General features: G+C 34.2%; 1 protein-coding gene across 2 annotated transcripts in view; it reads right to left on the reverse strand.

Moving 5' to 3' along the window:
• Nucleotides 1-1,275: 1,275 nt before the first annotated feature.
• Rab5 (RAS oncogene family member Rab5) overlaps nt 1,276-19,137 on the reverse strand; it is a 124,945-nt gene continuing 107,083 nt past the window's right edge. Inside the window, exon 6 of one of the 2 annotated variants that reach the window (XM_090388100.1) lies at nt 1,276-1,920. In XM_090388100.1, the coding sequence (XP_090244226.1) occupies nt 1,811-1,920 (110 nt within the window). In that variant the 3' untranslated portion in view covers nt 1,276-1,810. The remainder of the gene's footprint in view (nt 1,921-19,137) is intronic. The other variant, XM_090388099.1, reaches the window with a different exon arrangement.

Genomic DNA, 19,137 nt, shown 5'->3' on the forward strand with positions numbered 1-19,137 from the left:
ACCTTTGCTCATCCAAACCATTTTATCTTGAAGGTTCCATAAGCTTGGCTATAGATTTTTAAATGGCATGTAGCTTTAACAATGAAAATTTTTAGGTTCTCTAAGGTGGTGGTTATTTAGAAGAACATTCAAATAAGTTACACACACACACACAGCCTGCTGAATATAATGGAAGGGCCTCAATAATTATGCCAGAAACTTTCAAAGATTTAACTGATGAGTCACCACAATAAATATTTTTTTGAAACAGCCCTCTTGCAATGTCAATATCACTGGCCTCTTTCCCTAAAGATAGTTTAACTTCTTAAGTATTCTACTTTACAAATTAATCCAATTTGCAGTGTAAATATATTGACTAACTCTGACTCCAAATCCAATGTTCAGATGTGTAAATACTAAAATGAAACCCTTGGGACCAAGACTATCTTAAGAGTGAATAACTATGGTGGTGAATACTTTAGATCATGCAATAATAAATATTAGAAAAAAAAAGTATGTTAAGTTGAAATTTTACAATACTGCCTCTTCTAATTCATGCAATACAATACAGCAGAAAACAGATGTTAAGTAAACGGCAAAACTGCATAGCTATCTATAAAAAATGATCAAGATTCAGATGTAGCTTAGTGTTGCAAGCATATATTTTATTTTTAAAAAGTGAATGTATGAAGTATACAAAACTACAACTATCTGAAAGTTATAGAGTAAAACTGAAGTTTATTAGGTGCAGCAGTTAACATTTGCTATGACTAAAGTTCACATTCCAATTAAAACTGTTAAAAATAATTTTATTTTTTCAATTTTCTGACTCTTGAGTTAGTTTACACTACACATTCTTATTTCAATATATATCTCTTAATGAGTTTCAGGACAAGAGACAGACAACACAATATTCTTCATATGAAAAATTTATTTTATCAGCTACTTTTTTTTTTTTTTTTTTTCACTGCAATGAACAATGTTCCCCCTGCTATACAATACCTATACTTTTTCTTTACCAGGACCAGCTGTTCAAGCGTATACCTATACAGGTTTTTAAAAGAAAAATAAATATACAAAGTATTTACCTTTTCAATAAGTGCTTGGTGTTTAATGTTTTAGAATTAGCAGCAGACAACTAACTACGAGCAAAGTATTAACATCAGAAAATGTTTTTATTTTGAATTTGATATCAAATGTTTATATATACAGCATAGACATACAGAATAAGACGACACAAGTTTTTTTTTTTTTTTCTTTCCTACATGATACTTAACTTGAAAAGCTCACCTTTACAGTATAGTCAGCAAAAAAAAAAAAAACTAACAAGTGAAAAATTCACAAAATTTTCTGCAGTTTAGAATCATTTACCTGCATAATCCACATGATGTGAAAGGTTTTAAGTGCCTATGGCAGGAATGAATTCAAAGCCTTACAATACAGATTGTGGAAACATAGGGTTCCTGAAGTGCTAATTTCTTAATGCTTGGAGAAAGTGCACAGTAGTTCCCACACACAAAAAATCAAATGAAATTATAGCCTTTATGAACCCCCATTATCTTTCAATACAAGCTGCAGTCTAACAAACTTCTTGTTCCAAGAAGTGAGAATCCATGCTAATTTTTTATACTTTATTTTATATTACCCTAAGTATGAAAGCATTTCATTCCCCTAGCTTCCAGTTGTGAAAGTGGTCTCTGTACCTAGTGCCCTGCTTTAACCAGGCCACCAGACAGGGTTATATACACATTTTGTTTCCAATGTACAATACATGTGGTTGAAGGGGATGTCTGAAGTTATGGAAATCAGCCATGGTAGGTAGGCAATTCCATCATTTACAACAACCACCAGAAGACTGCTGTTGGTTATCATTTAAAGTGACACGTCCAGGACCACTGACACCTCCACCTGTTGACTGGTCATTCTTTGGTAGTTTCTTGGCTAAGGAGGAAAAAAAAAAAAAGGAAGAAAATCATAAAAATGCTTTTATAATATGACATATGTCACATATTATACTGCAGTGGTTTCACTATTTCTCAATGTGCCTGTCAAATATATCATCACATTATAAAGTATAAAATTAAGAATTAGTACTACCACTATCAACAAAGCTTTAGAAGCAAAATTCAATCTGTGTTACATTGCTAAACAAAGATCTTAACACCATCAACTTATAAAATTAAAAGTTTAAATTAATAACAGAAATACAAAAACTGTGCAACAAAAATTAAATTACAGCTATATAACTTAATGTGACAGATATATACATACTTCTCTATCAATGAAATATTTCTTTAATATTTCATTGAGTGATATTGTCTAAGCCCCATTCTCCATCACTAAGTCCCATTTATTAAATGTTCTTGAATATCTTTATGGTAAAAACTGGCTAGACTTAAGGGGGGAGAATTAAGTTTTGAATGCACAAGAGTAGCTATATCACTTTACTCAAAGAAAGGTGCCAGAGATAACCAAATAACAACCAGACAACAAGGTCTGAAGAATGATGGGTAAGACAAAACTTCCCACTGCAGGGTTACAAGTTTTCCCTGCATACAACACCTACATAGGGTTTGGCATTATTATACTGGAGCATTAAACTTCATTTGATTCTCCAATGTAGGCAATTTTGTAATTACAGCTTATGATTTAATTTGAGATCATTTAGCAAGTAGTCTGCTATAACAGTTAAAAATGAAATTGCTCTTTACACTGTGTGTTTGTGCGTGCACATATGCACTGTAATTAACTAGTGCACTACTTAATTACATAGATAACTCTATGTTAATGTACTTGCAATGATATATTTAGGAAAAAAGCTTTAATTTAGTAACATCTCTAAGCATCTGCTAATTTAAATTCTTATGTAAAAGAATCAAAAATAAAGACAAAGGCAAAGCTGAGGAAAAATTAAAGACATTTAATGAATTTAAATTTTAAGTGTTAATTTCAATTCAAGGCACCTAAAACAGATCACAAAATGAAAAGCAAGAAGAAAATGATAAAAAGTGAACACAGTGGCAAGAGAATTACTACTTTTCACATTAACATTTTCAATTTCCATTAAGAATAATTTGCACAAGGAAAAGATTAAAGGTATTGTGATGATTACATGAACAGAGGAACTTGTTTTTGATTATGGTGTTTTCCAAACACCATAATCCCAAGAATTCAAATAGGGAATCTGGTACTCAACACGAATGTATCTTCAAATTTTTAAATTCTATTAAGGCAAGCATTTCCATTTCACATAATTCATATTCAAGTTTAATTAACATTAACTCCATCTAGTTCAGATTTATGTAATGAACTACAACCATGGATTGATAACCTCCTGTCTGTCCCAACCTATTTCGTAAACTGTATCTGTGATATGTACCTGTTTAAATGTTGGAGCAGCCATGTCTAACCAATGTTGAACCAACATATTTGCCTGCACAGTTCTCATGACAATTTAAGAAAACTATGCTATTTAAATTGTTCATATTAGCATTTCCAAAAGTGTGGTCTGTGGCTCAGTACCAGTTCTTAAAAAAGAAATACTGTACCTTATAAAATATACAAATAATCACATGATCCTAACATATATTCCTGAATGTGGCAAGTCACAACATAAGTGTGAAATTAGTTTATCTTTTGCCGATTATCAATCTGTAATCATTATTACAAAAAATTAGAGAAACAGACAATGTCAAACCCGATTTAAGGATAAATTGTCTTTTACTTCTGACACAAAGCTGCTTCAATAATGTTAAATTACAGTCATTTGCATTAGTGTTTTATGCATGTTAGCATATATGCACCTCTTGTCTTCACTATGTCTGGTCATAATCTGTCCACATGAAATTTTATATTTGTCTTCACAAAAAGATCTTGGCATTACCAGTGGCAAATGATGCAAGAAGGCAAGCTTATACAGCATTAGCAGCAAAAAAAAAAAAAAAAACCTAACATTTCACCTATTTATTCCCTGCAATAGTCCCTCGAATTTATTTAAACTATCAACTTCCATAACAGATGGAAGCTTGTCCCAACAATCAAACACATTGGCTAAAGGCAAACTTCCACAGATTTATTCTGCAACCGTCCTTCCTCAATTTGAATTTGTGCCCCTCATGGTGTGTGGTCTGAGCAAGAATCTTATCAGCACTGAGGCTTAGGGGTGTATTCAGGGGTGGCCAGAAAGGGCACATGCCCCTCCTTAACCCTAAATTTTTTTGAATGCCTGCATTCTAAAACGCACTGGTCGCCATGCCCCCTCACGATGACACCTGGACATTGTTTATTTGGTTTTTAAGAGCATTAGCAATTAAGGCCATATTGCTCTTGGGATATGCAGTTGTCATTCCCTGACCTTTCCATATCCTCCGTATTTGATGGGCACGGGCTTGAACCCCGGTCTAATCAAGAAGCGTGTGCTACGCGCTGCTGCTCCTGCCCACGGCTGCAATGCCCCCTGTTATGATGATATCTGGATACGCCGCTGTTCAGGCTTGCTCAAACCATTCAAAGTCTTAAACACCTCAATCAGATCAATTTGCAGGTGCCTGATCTCTAGACCAGACGTTGGCAACCTTTTTTGGCTGCGGGTCAAAATCAACCAAAATGTGACTATTAAGAAGACGGTTTGAGTCAATGGGTATTTTCATTTTAAAACAGTCCGTTAGTGAACAATAAGATAAATTTTATTGAGAAAACTATTACAATATGCTTTTAAACTCTTTTTAAACTAAACATAAAAAAAAAAATATATTATAATTCTAATTATTATAAAAACAAATATAATTGTCAAGTTTTAGTTCATTAATAATTTATGAACTTTATTTATAACCGTTCTCTTCGTTATCAATGGCTCCCCTGATGCTGAATTTGTGACGTCAATTTAGTCAAGTCTGATTCATACTTAGTCACCTTAAGACGAATACAAGCATCTGAATTTTCGGTAGTTAATCTGCTCCTGTTCTTACCTAAAATAAATTTCATGTGTGAAAATATTTGCTCACATTTATAAGTAGAACCAAACACGGACAAAATGGCAAAGCCCATATATTTCAAAGATGAAAACTTCATAGGAAGTGATGCCCAACACGATGATATCATGAGAAGATGATTATCTTCACCATTTTCTAAATCTTTCTGCAATGTCTTGAATTTGTCCGTCCACAACGTTGAACTTTTAAAATCAATCATTTCTAAACTTAAACTGTCAATTTTAAGATATTCAAAATACTGCAAATCTAAAACATTTCTCTATTTCGTCGGGCTGTATTATAAATGTAAACATTTCGCCGTGCTTCTTTAAACTTTGAAATCTACTTTCAAATTCACTTTTAATGTTCAAAACACAACTTTCGAACATATTTAGATTGCTTTCATCGATATTTTCTTTCTCATATTGGCTTTTTAGTAAGGGAAAGAAAAGAAATATTTTAGTTTTTATGTCAGTTTCAAATAATATTAATTTCGAACAAAAACTCTTCCATTCCTCGTACATTTTCAAAATTGTGTGGTTATTTCCTTGGAGTCTTACGTTGAAATCATTATAATGGTTCATTATGTCTGTTAAGAACAAAAGTCTTAAAAACCATTGTTTATCAAGTTCGAGATGATTTTCACCGATTTCGTAAAGAAATTTGTATATCATCAAAGCACTCTACAAATCTATTAAGAACTTTGCCTCGACTTAACCATTGTACTTCAACATGTAACAGCAAATCTCCATATTTCGATTCAATTTCCTCCAAAAAAGCTTTGAAGCACCTGTGTGTTAATGCAGATCGTGCTACTATTATGTTTACGATCTTAACAACCTTTTCCGTTACATCGTTAAGTTGTTGCGTAGATGCCTTTGCAAATAAATTTTCTTCATGTATGATACAATGGAACGATAAAAGTGGGCGGCCAAGTTCATTTTCCATTAGTTTCACAAATCCAACTTTTTTCCTCTCATAGCTGGAGCACCATCAGTTGTTATAGAAAACAATTTACTTTTTAAATCCAATATTTTCCCATTTTTGAAATTTGTAAACCCTTGTACTTGATGCAAAATATCAATGCCTTTGGTCTTGTCATTCATTGAAGCAAGAACGCATAGTTCTTCATTGATATTCGAACTATTTATTGATGCAAATCTAATAATAATTGCCAGCCTAGCCATAATATTTACATCGGTACTTTCAACAAGTGCAATGCTAATTACGTCACTAGATAACAAATCATTTTTGACCTGTGCGTCAATATTTTTTGCCATATCTTCAATGTGACGCTGAACTGTTCTGGCCGACAATGACACTTCTTCAATTCTCTCAATTATTTGCGAAGTCATTGAATAAGTGTTCGGAACAATTTATGAATGCGTTTTTCAAAAATTCGCCGTCTCTAAACGGTTTTCCGTTGGTACCAATACTAAGAGCTGCAACAAAGCTGGCAGATGTAGCGTAATTGTGGCTGGTAACAAATCTCTTCAAAAATTTATTTTGTTTTCCATAATTTAATACACGTTTAGCAATGTATTCATATTTTTCATCATTTGGCATTTCACTCACATCTTCATGTTTTGAAGAAAGTGTTCGCTCAATACTGTAAGTCCTGGCGGTAATTATATCCATACATAAAGTACATATCAATTTGTCACCATTTTCCATACCTTTCAGTCCACACATCTTGAAATAATTTTTTGCTGTTTGTTTGTCCATGGTAATAAAAATAATAATTATTTCGCTTAGGTAACTGTTCTCGCGCTTCTGAACTGAACTACTGTTTATTCACGTTAAAGACGAAGTAAACGTAAACAAGAGTAGATGCTTGATCAGCAGGTGGGCAGGGCTCTATTGGTCGGCTGCAGGTGGCATGCAGTCAGGGCGCCCAGCCAACCAATAGGAGTGAATAAACGCTTGTCGAGTAATGATGAGATTCGTTCAGACAATGTCGCTGTATTCTGCCTATGTTCATTTCTGCAACTTTGTAATCAAACCAAAATGTTAATCTTATTATTTATATTTTCTCCAAGTGTTTGTTTCATGTTTATGTTTTATAATTTATTTTTATACAGCAGGCCCCCGTTATAACGCGGTTTGCTTTACGCTGATTCGCTATAACGCTGTTCTTATATTATAACCCGTATCTGACTATAACGTTGTCACAGATCACTATAACGCTCTTTTACAGATTGCATTTTTGGCATATTTAACGAAATCGTTTCATTTGATGGAGCCGATAGCTTGGAAATGAATATAAAAATACGGTTAAAACGTTTCCCACGCCGACTTGAGAAATATTCCCACACTCAGTGAAATTCTCTCGCGCGCTAATTTAATTGCAGTACAGTGACTTGTTACGTAGATCCGAGATCAACATTTTAAAAAATGATCAAGTATATTGCTTGTAATATTTGCGTTATATGCATTTATACGAAGTCTAGTCATCACTCAGTACAGTATTAGACATTGTGCGTAACGAACAGTTTACTCGAACATTGTATCGTAATTAATGCAACCAACGCAGTTACATTTTCGAAGAGTTAATAATGGCCGATAAGAATGAAAAAGCAACAACGTCCGGGCGCAGTACGAAGACTATAAATGTAAGAAAAAGACCAAATTTGAAAATTAAATTAGACGTTTTGAAGCGAATCGATCCGGTCAAAGACAAGCGGATATGTGCCATAATTTAGGACTTGCAAGTTTAACTGTAAGAACAATTATGAAAAAATAAAGAATTAATTTTAGCAGCGGGAAAGATAGCTGTTCCACTGCAAGCAACTAGGACTAGGCCGACTATTAGGATTGAAATGGAAAGACTAATTTTATTGAAGATAATATCCAATGCAGAATTCAGTTAAGTTAAATATTATAAATAATAAAAAGAGAGAGAGAGAGAGAGATTAGCCTATATGATGATCAGAAGAAAACTCACCTAAAAAAAAAAAAAAAACCGAAACCATTTAAAACTAGTAAGCTATTGGAACCATTTAAGTACTAGTAAAGCTCAACCCAAAATCGACACATTTTTCATAATTAAATTCATCAATTAAATTAAATCAATTTGGATCAATTAAATTCATGATTTTAATTGGAATTTTAAGTTTAATTTTGATACGTAAGTAGTTACCACATAATTATATACGTATGTAATGCAGAATATTTTATATGTACGAATATTTGAATATTAAATATTTTGACCAACATTTGTGCATCTTTTCACTGCCGTTTATTATTGATTAGGAAATATTCTATGGCACTGACCGCAACTCACAAATACATATGTTATCTTATGGGAATGCGGCGCTCGCTTAGCGCGGATTCACTTAGCGCTCTGTTTTTCCGGAACGCATTATCAGCGTTAAGCGGGGGTCACCTGTATATTATATTTTATTTGTGGAACTCGAGTGGGTCAATTGAAATTATCAAATGGGTCACTTGGTGACCCGCGGGTCATAGGTTGCCGACACCTGCTCTACACGCAACAATTTGCACAACTGAATCCTTTCTTGGTAAAAGCTTTGTTCCACTCACCAATATGCCTTCATCAATAACATTGATGAATATAGAAAACAATGGGCCCAACACCAAACCCTAGGGCACTCCACTAATAACATTAGTCCATGAAGAGCAATGCCCATTGATTACCGCTCTATCTTCTCCCACTCAACCATTCCTTAATGCCACACTCCAATTTGTACAGCAGTCTTATGTGCAACGGTATCAAAAGCTTTCCTGAAATCCAAGTATATGATATCAAAATTATTTTTTGTATCCAGTTCCTTTGTGCCCACACTGTTGTAACCAATCAAACTGGTCAAACAATATTTCCCCTTAACAAACCCTAGATGATCCTACATTACTTCTTTTATCAGTAACTCCATTATTTTCCCTGAAACAGAAGGTAAACTAACAGGTCTTACTCATGTCACCCTTTCATCTGCCTTTGTGAATGGAGGATACATTCACACATCCCCCCCGTACACGGGGACCTTCCCTGAATTCAAGGATGCTCTCACAATTATGGCTAAAGGTTTGCTTACTTTCTTCACTGCCTCCCTTAATATAACTGGATACATCCTGTCCATTCCAGGTGCCTTTCTTATGTTGAACTTCAACTTATCTTCCACTTTCCTCTCAGTTATTACAAAATCATTTAGCTCCCTGTTAGAGTTTGATAAACTTCTAGCATCCCCTATCTAAAGAGTTGATCAGTTGTCAAGTCATTCCAAATTTCATTAAAATCAGACCAAAAAAAATCTGGCAATTCCCCCCCCCCCACAACTTCCAGTAGATGGAGTTTCATAAATTTTATATTTGGACCTTTTAGAAAGATTTGTAGAACTATCCCAAATTTCATTAAAATTGGACCAATAGAAATCTAAAAATTATTTCTTCTTCTGTCCATCTACATGTAATAACTCAACTTCCAGTGAATGGATTTTCATAAAATTTTATATTGCACTCTGTTAGAACAATTTATTCGACCCTTCTCAAATTTCATTAAAATTAGACCAATAGAAATCTGGTAAATATATACAGTATATATTTTTTTATATAGTATGAATCAGAGCTGTAATGCTCAATACGTTCTACATTGACATTAATATATTTTTAAAATATATAATTTTAGATATATAAAATAATAATAAAATAATTTGTAAAATATATTTTACAAATATATTTTTTTATAATTATCACATAGGGTATCCATATGCATACCAGATATTGTAGTTGAAGCACTGGATATCACGTCTGCTACCACATGCTGATTGGAGGAATGAACAGGCAATGTGGCAGATATACAATGTTTGACTTGCACAAATCATTTTTTTTTTTTTTTTGTTATAAAATCATGAATTATTACTATTTGCTAATGTGCCTGAAATATAACACACCATGAACATTAACTTGTTTCTTATTCAGTTAAAAGGGGAACACAATGACTTATTGTTATAAGATTAAACAAAGAGCAAAAATTTATTTATTATTTTTTTAAATATGCTAAAAGATTTTTTTTTTTTTTTTATTCCTAACAGATGATGTGAACTGAAATGCAGGCATTAGCTAGAATGAATTGTTTTTCTGTGGATACATGTGCTAAGGACAGGGCTTTCTTTCATAACAGTCAAATTTAAGAAATTTCTATTATTATTTTCTATATCAAGGGTGTATTATAATCTGGGGTACAAAGATTTAATTGTGGCTCTGTTACTTACAATGAGAATATCATCTGTGAACAGTGACTATTTAACATGTAATCTATATAGGGCCAATATTTTTTGCATCAGCTTGGTCCATTACTTTAAAGTAGAATCCAAGCCTAGTAGTCCTCGTATTTTGTTCAAGGTTAAATCGACATTCCTGTTAGTGTATAAAAAGGAAGTACATCATATGATGCTAAGAGACATCCTCAGAATTTAAATGGCTTTACTTTAAACAAGGAAATGATATTCACCAAAAACAAAGACCACCTAGAGAAGGCAGACAATTTAAAGAAACAACAGGATATAGGAGGGCACCCAATTCACGTATTTTTATAATACTGAATAAGTGTGGCATGACCAAGCTTTGTATATGCCTATTTGTTGAAAAAAAATGGAAAACTAATCTTCCTCTCTTTTTTGATGGAAAGTGTCAAACTTATTCTTAATTGTTAAGCTGAATAAAATGCCAAATCTGTTATCTGTACTTTTGCACAATTTGTTCTAATTTATTATTATATATTATTTTATCTAATAAAACTCACTTTTATTAGCCTTCTGTATTTTTATTAAGTGCTTTTACAGATTATAATTGAACTTGACTTGCATTTGATTTACATTTCCAAATTAATAACCTCATTTAGCTGTTTTTATTATTATTATTCAGATGATTAATTTCAATTGTGTTCCAAAAATAGCTTCTCTCATTAGGTAAAACCTTCAATGAACTGAACTGCAAAACCAAATCTGAACCATTAAGGCCCAAGTTCAGAATTGCTGAACTATCAACAAAGATAAAATTTATTATAACAGTTGATATGAAAAGTACTTAGTTCTCTTCTTGCCACCATGTTCAGTTTTGTTTAACTTGCATATGTTCTTTTTGTTTATGTCCTATTTTGAATGTTTCAAGGTTGAACCTTTACTGAAATCATGTTTAGAAAAGTTAATTTTTTAATGTTTCCCTGTTCTTGTCATTTTTTGTTTTATTTTTGATTCTTTCATGTAGGAATTTATAGAAGCTTTTTGCTAAACATATCTTTATATCATTATGCCATATACAAAGCATGATTGTTCATGAGTGAAAGGACACATATTGGGGGACAGGTAATAATGCTTGCTTGGAATGTATCTGTGTGTCCTTTGCAACAACTGCTTACAAACAAAGCAGCTGTTATCAGGAGTTATAATCATGAGAAATATCTATTTCTCATGATTATTTAATATTTTTTTTCCAGAACTGACCAACAAACTTATCGTGAGAGAAACAAATGATAACTGGTTATTTAATATATCCCCTACAAAATATTAGTAAAGCAGGACAATCCTGCTTTGCTGTGTTTAATGCACAGCAGAATTTTAATTAGTATCACATCAAATGATGCAAGGCAACACCTTGCTACTAGATGTTAGCCACTAAGTATACAAAGAGACAAGATAGCCCCTATTTACTAATTTATTTTATAAGTCATAATTTTTCTATATTAATACTTGTAAGTTTTAACCTCTTAACTCGTGGCAATACTAAAAAAAGGAAATCACAATTGAACTAATTCTTTTCAAGTGCTTTCAAATTCATCAGAAAAGGAGCAATGAGGAATTACCATATAATGGCAAGTTAAATTGATTAGAAGATTCAAAGCAAATTTGATTAGAACATTTAAACTTTATTTTAATCTTTAGCTAACAACATAAGTGCATTTCTGTAGTTCTGAGCAGAGCTGAAATAAAAACATTAAATTTGTATAGAGGGCATCATTATACATCTCATATTGTAAAATTTTTCATAAGGTGACTTATGTTTTACACTTTCAAGAAGTAACACTTCCCAATAGAAAAGTTTACTGTTATTTATACTGAGTTAAGTGTAACCAAGTCACAAAGGAGATTAGGCAGGCAAAGGCAGACTACGAAAAATCTTTGGCAAAGGATGCAAAGAAAAACAGAAAGAGTTCTTTACCTATTTAAACTCAAGAAGGAAAGGGATGAATCAGATTGGTCCACTGGATATTGATGGTTCAACAGTTGAGGATAATGCTCAGGTGGCTAACAATCTAAACGAGTATTTTGCATCTACATTCACGCATGAGGAGTTATTCAGGAAGGAGAATGACATAGGTAAAGTAGACATTGGCAGTGAGCTAGATGATTTTGTAATAACTGAGAGGAAAGTGGAGGAGAGATTGTTGAGGATAAACATAAAAAAGGCACCTGGGGTGGATGGGATCTATCCAGTTATATTAAAGGAGGCAGCAAAGGAAGTAAGCAAACCCCTAGCCATAATTATGAGAGCTTCTTTGGACTCAGGGGAGGTACCCATAGACTGGAGATGTGCAAATGTAACCCCAATTCACAAAGGAGGATCAAAGGCTGACACAAGTAATTATAGACCTGTTAGTTTAACTTCTGTTCCAGGAAAATTAATGGAGGCACTGGTTAAAGAAGCACTGCAGGATCATCTAGACAAGAATTCAGTTATAGCTCAGACGCAGCATGGTTTTGTTAAGGGCAGGTCTTGCCTGACCAATTTGATTGGATACTATGATGCAGTCACAAAAGAACTGGATGCAGGGAATAACTTTGATATTATATATTTAGATCTTAGAAAGGCTTTTGATACTGTTGCACATGGAAGACTGCTGCACAAATTGGAGCAGTGTGGCATTGGAGGCAAATTGCTGCTATGGATAAGGGGATGGTTGAGTGGCAGAAGACAGAGAGTAGTAATCAATGGACACTGCTCAACGTGGACTAATGTTATTAGTGGAGTTCCTCAGGGTTCAGTGTTGGGTCCGTTGTTGTTTTCGGTGTTTATGAATGATATTGATGATGGTATATCAAGTTTAATGTCCAAGTTTGCAGACTACTGACGCTATGCTGCTGCAACAGGATCTGGAAAGGTTGAACAGATGGGCTGAGAGGTGGCAAATGAAGTTTAACATTGACAAATGTAAAGTACTACATATGGGAAACAGTAACCCCAGAGCAACGTATCAACTCTGCGGTACTACACTGACAGTGGTGGAGAATGAAAAGGACCTGGGGGTAATTGTGCAGGCAGATATGAAGTTCTCTGAGCAGTGCAGACGAGCTGCAAGAGTAGCTCATGGTGTCTTGTCAATGATATACAGGAATTTTTCTAGCAGGGATAAGGAGGTGATTATTCCCTTGTATAAGGCAATGGTTAGGCCACATCTTGAGTACTGTATACAGGTCTGGAAGCCTCATTTCAAGAAGGATGTAGAGCTGCTGGAACAGGTACAGAGAAGGGCAACAAGATTAGTGAATGGAACAAAGGGTTGCTCTTATGAAGAAAGGCTTAAGTTTTGCAAATTACAGAGTCTGGAGACTAGGCACCGGCGAGGTGATCTGATAGAGGTGTATAAGGCTTTGAATGGTTTGAGCATGCTCAATGCCAATGGGATTCTTCCTCTTGCTCAGAATAATCACCTCAGAGGGCATAAATTCAAATTGAGGAAGGACGGATGTCGGATAGATGTGCGGAAATTTGCCTTTGGCCAGCGGGTGGTTGGTTGGTGGAACCGACTTCCATCATTTGTTGTTGAAGTTGATAGCCTAAACAAATTTAAGGCTCAACTGGACAGGTATTTCGAACGAACGGAGGGGTGAAATGGGAATGGTGTATTTTTTTTTTTTTTTTTTTGGCTGATGCTGAATAAGCTTGCTTTCTTGCATCATATGCCTCTACTAATGCTAATGCTAAGATGTAAGAGCAGATAAAACCCAGTTGTGAATTATTTACATAATATGAGAGATGCCAAGAGGTGTATAATCAAACTCTTACGAATCCTAGGGCTATGAAGTCTCAAACTAATATAAAAGTTAGTGCATTTGCATCAATTCTGTATAGAGCTGAAATGAAAACAAAATCAAATTTTGCAGATTTCATACTTGGAGGCATCACAGTAATAGAATTCTAAGAGGTCAGTCTTAAGCAAAATTTGTGGTAGTGCAATGAATTGAGAAACATTCTTATATTTCTCCTCCTTTTCTTATCCTAGATCTTGACTTATTAATGGAATCCCACAGTAGATATGTAAACAGTTCATAAAAAATCAATAACTTTACTGAAGGTAAATGGTATAGAAAGTTATATTTCCATAATTGAGGTTCAAGGTTGACCTTAAAAAAAATAATAATAAATAAATAAATAAAATCTACCAAAACAAAACCTTTTTCTTGGCAGATGGTGAAAAATGCTGAGTCCCTGACACACAGCCATGCCCACAATGGAGCAACATCAGCAGTACAAGATTGCCAGACTTTGCCACCAAAAGTGTGGAACAGCACCATAACCTTGTGGGGAAGTAACTATCATGTGCAGGTATGACTGGTGCAACATGTTTTCTGAAGAATGTGAAGAAGCTGTTAACTGAGCTGCTTCACAACATGGCAAAGGCAGTGAGTCTGCTAAGCTCAAAATGGAATTGCATTATTACCTTGCTTGCATGCTCATTTTCAGCAAACAGCTGTTACAGATATGAAAACTGTCGTATCAAGCTCATTTTGGAAAACAGACTAACAGTGAACAAACTGCATCAAAAGTATGCACAAGTATTACAAGTGCAGAGAATTTCACATACTCACTGTTCAAGAAAATGTACACATAGTAGCTTTTAAAGATACTAACATTTGACCACAAAGCTGAACTCTGTTTTCACCAAATATCTAAACTAGTTTGTGTATGCATTTCTGTAGTCAATAGTGACTTGTGATAAGAATGGGTACATTATTTCACTGCAGAATCAGAAGTCTGGTATGGAATAAAACCACAAAGAATCCCCACCATCCAAAATTCAAGGCATCCTTCACTAGAAAGATCATGGCAATTTTAATTTGGTATTCAGAAGTGTTGCTTCTTGTTAGAGGAAGATTGGACTGAGTACTGAAGGGGCTGTGTAGATGACTGGGAGAAGTCAAGGGAGATCATCAGAAGCAAGACAAAAATCAGGGGATACAAATATAAAATTTCAGAGAGACACTGAATACCGGATCTCAAAGTTCACCTATGAACAGCAGAACAAGGCCCACCCCTTCATTGCATAGGCAATGAGTCTAGCTAAATTTAAAAAATAAATAAATACATGGCTATCTTGTGGGAATATTATGGATATCTGTTTTTTTTTTTTTTTTTTGGTTAATGCAGAAAAGGTCCACTTTCCTTGTATCATCTGGCCTCACTAATACAGTAAAATCCTGTTGCAACAAATACTCTTTTTTGAATAAAATGTAATGGTTTTACATACGTGAAAATTATGAATGACACTGAATAACCATCATATTGTAAATATGACTGTGGGAGGATTCCATTAGAAAAAAATAAGTTTTAAGATGTGGCAAAAAGATCCAGTTTCACACCCTCTTAATTTTTCCACAATTTCTGAATGATGTGGTCTGTGAGATGACAAATTTGCACAAACAGTTACTTTATTACTTTATTTTTTCCCCTCATGGGAAAGGGAGACTCAAAATTACTAGAATTGTCTAATTATTAGTCATTAATTTAATGCAGCCTCTAAGTATTTCTAACTGCACAAACAAGGGCAGAAATTTATGTATTAATATGTGCAGATTAACTGAAAGTTATATTTTCTGTACCATATTTCTGAAAGTGGGGATTATTAATTTTATACAATACAGTAATAATAAATACAATGTTTTCAAAGTTTGTTCAGAGAACAAACTTTACATTAGTACATACTTTTGTCATTTTATTTACTTACTCATTTGAAAGTTGATATTTCAACCCTCTAGACACTGTGGTTAATTAGAGTTGGGTAACATATTCATCACTAACAGCCTTCATTTGACTATACACGAGACAGATTTTGTGGGCTTTGTACTATGATTGTACAGAGTCAAGCTAATAAAAACTTACAGATAGGTGCTGTCATCTGTTGGCTTTCAAATAAATAATCAGTTACAAATATTGGATATCAGAAATGAATTTTTATATATATATATATATAAACCATGAACATATCATACATCCAAAGAGCTAATGTGGAGCAATGTATAAACAACTGACGATTGTGGTTTGGGAAAACTGAGTTGCAATTTTATTTCTACTAAAATGCTTTATTTTCTAACAGAGTCAGAAGTACATGAACATCATGAATCTGATATCAAAAATTCTGAAAATGTTTCATTTGATGAAACAGAGATTAACAGCAACAAGGATCTCCAATGCATTGAAGTAAGTTCTGATCTTGAGAGAGAAAAATGAGCCATTCCATTTGTTTCCAGCCATTGCTGGAAACAAATGGAATGGCATAGGGATGAGGTCATTCCTAAAATATCAGTTTTATGACAGTAATTCAGGAATTAGGAAAGCAGTTTCCCAAAAACTGCAGAGATCTCAAAGAAGTCTACTTTTTTCAGAAAAATATTTATAGAAGTTGCCAAATTAGTAGATGAAGAGACATTATTAGCATAACTGAAAATGCAACCAAAATTTTGCATTAATAGTATTTGCAATAATTCATTGCAATACTTATGCTCATGGTACACAATAAGAAACTGTTGCTAAAATAATACTGGTCAAATGATTGGCTTTCAAAATCCCCAGCTTGCTCTGAGGTTATGGCAAGAGCTGGATTGCTACATTTTATTCATAATGAAGAAAAGGAAAAAGGCAATTTATGCATAAGTTCAGATCTGTGCTGAATCTAAGAAAAGAAAAATTTAAGACTTTTTATCCACCTGAAAAGTGGTGTGCTGATGAGAGCCTACTTGTACTACTACTAGTTCTGCCTACTTCTTGGCAGAACTAGTAGTTTAAAGGATAGCTTGGAATTATAAACAATACATTTGCACAAAATGATATAGATTTGTGTAAAACAGTTTTTGTTTCAGTTGTGGATCCTAAATAGTTTACATTAGATCCACAACTGAAATATCAGTTATTTGTTATTTTTATTTTGGTTTTTTAAGAGCATTAGCAACTAAGGCCATATTGCTCCGGGAGTATGCAGTGGTCATTCCCTGACCTTTCCACATCCTCCGTATTTGGTGGTCATGGGCTCGAACCCCGGTCTAGTCAACAAGCATGTGCTACGCACTGCTGCTCCTGCCCGCCTGAAATACCAGTAAATGCAAATTAGGTGCAAGCAGGACTTTTGTAATGCATTTACTTCAGCCATACCTAGGTAAAGGCCATAGTCTATATACAGGCAACTGGTATGCAAGTCCACTGCTTTCTAAGAAGCTACATGAAATGAAAAGCCAATTTCTCATGGTACAAGTCTGTCCTAAAATAAATAAAATGCCACCCATCAGTTTGAATGAAAAAGGTGCAACAGTCATTCTGCACATATATTATGATGACACTATGCTGGATGGACAGAAGGGAAGTAGAATATCGACAACATTTCATGCAGACAAGTTAGTCGGCCACTATCAAAGCTGACAAGAAAACAAAAGGAAAAAAAATAAAATAATGAAGTCAGCATGTGTAAATGCATATAACAAAAACATGGATTCAGTGAACAGATCTGATATGATGCCAAGTTCAGTAGTGTTTGTACACAATTTTCCTAGTTCATGTTGCAGTACTACACCTTGATTCCTGTCATTAACTATCCTGGCCAACCTTTGTATCATCTGCAAATTTACACAAAACTTGATGTTTCTTCATTAATAAATAATGACCCAGCACTGAATCATAAGGGACTTCACTAATAATATTAGCAAAGAAGAGTGGGACCCACTTATAACTACCCTGTCTTTTGCCACTCAACCATCCCTTTATTCATACCAGCAGCAACTTGTCCATAATACCACACTGTTCCAATTTGTCCAGTCTTTCATGTGGAACAGTGTCAAAAGCTTCACTGAAATCTAAGTGTCAAATTATAAATTATTTTTGCATCCAGTTCCTCCTCTGTTACTTAAACAGTCTAACTTTCCTAACTATTAAACTATCATAGACATTTTTTTTTTTTTTTTGGTCACTTCCATTGGTTGTCCTGAGTAGGAGTCATCTTTTATGGATTCTCAACTACACTTAAACAGCTCAGACCAAAATTTTATCATCTGATATTCAAAAGTAGGTAGCATCATCATATACAGCTTTCATATATTTAAGAAAAATTTTTCCATCAAAAATGATTGTGACCTGATGCTTCAATTTCAAGACATCCACATTTTCTTTTGTGGTTTGCTACTTTGAATCTTGTTCTTCAATTACTTCAACTGTATTGAGCTAGTCCAGCACAAATAAGATATGGACATTTATGTGAGTAAGATAAAAACTTTTTTTTTAATACTAAATTTATAATAAAGGTAGATAACTTATTAATACTCCTCATAACACTTCAATGGACTTGATCAGCAGACAATCATTTTTATGGTTGAACAACACTAATGCTACTTTCATTTAGATAGCAATGAAAATTTCACATGACATGCTAAGAGAGAGAGAATTAAGAAAAAGTTTTGCTGTTTTAGTGTTTAGTTGGATGAATTTGAGTGCTTGAAGAAAACAGCCACTGCCCTGAAAGGAATTAAATCAGGGGGAGGGGGTACTCATCAAGCACTCGACTGTTCACCTTAATGCTGGAGTCTGTGCAGACTCCAGCACTCATGCATCTGACTGCATGGAAGAATTACCATACACAGGATGTGCTAGTCCCACTTATTAGCTATTCTGGGTGACTACTGTCAGTGAAGTGAGGTTTGTTATTTGGTTTTTAGGAGCACTGGCAACTAAGGCCTTATTGCTCTGGGGATATGCGGTGGTCATTCTCTGTCCTTTCCTCATTCTCCGTATTTGGTGGTCACGGGCTTGAACCCCAGTCTAATCAAGAAGAGTGTGCTGCACACTGCTGCTCCTGCCCACCTGGCTACGAAGGCGCCAGTGAAGTGAGGAATATTTTATGTAATAAGGATAGGTGGAATAGGACCAGAGTATGTCTGCCAGGCATTCTGAGACTTTATTTAACAAATATGATGCA

This window comes from Mastigoproctus giganteus, chromosome 13, assembly GCF_048544385.1.
Source record: "Mastigoproctus giganteus isolate SK-2022 chromosome 13, ASM4854438v1, whole genome shotgun sequence".
Taxonomy (NCBI): Eukaryota; Metazoa; Arthropoda; class Arachnida; order Uropygi; family Thelyphonidae; genus Mastigoproctus; species Mastigoproctus giganteus.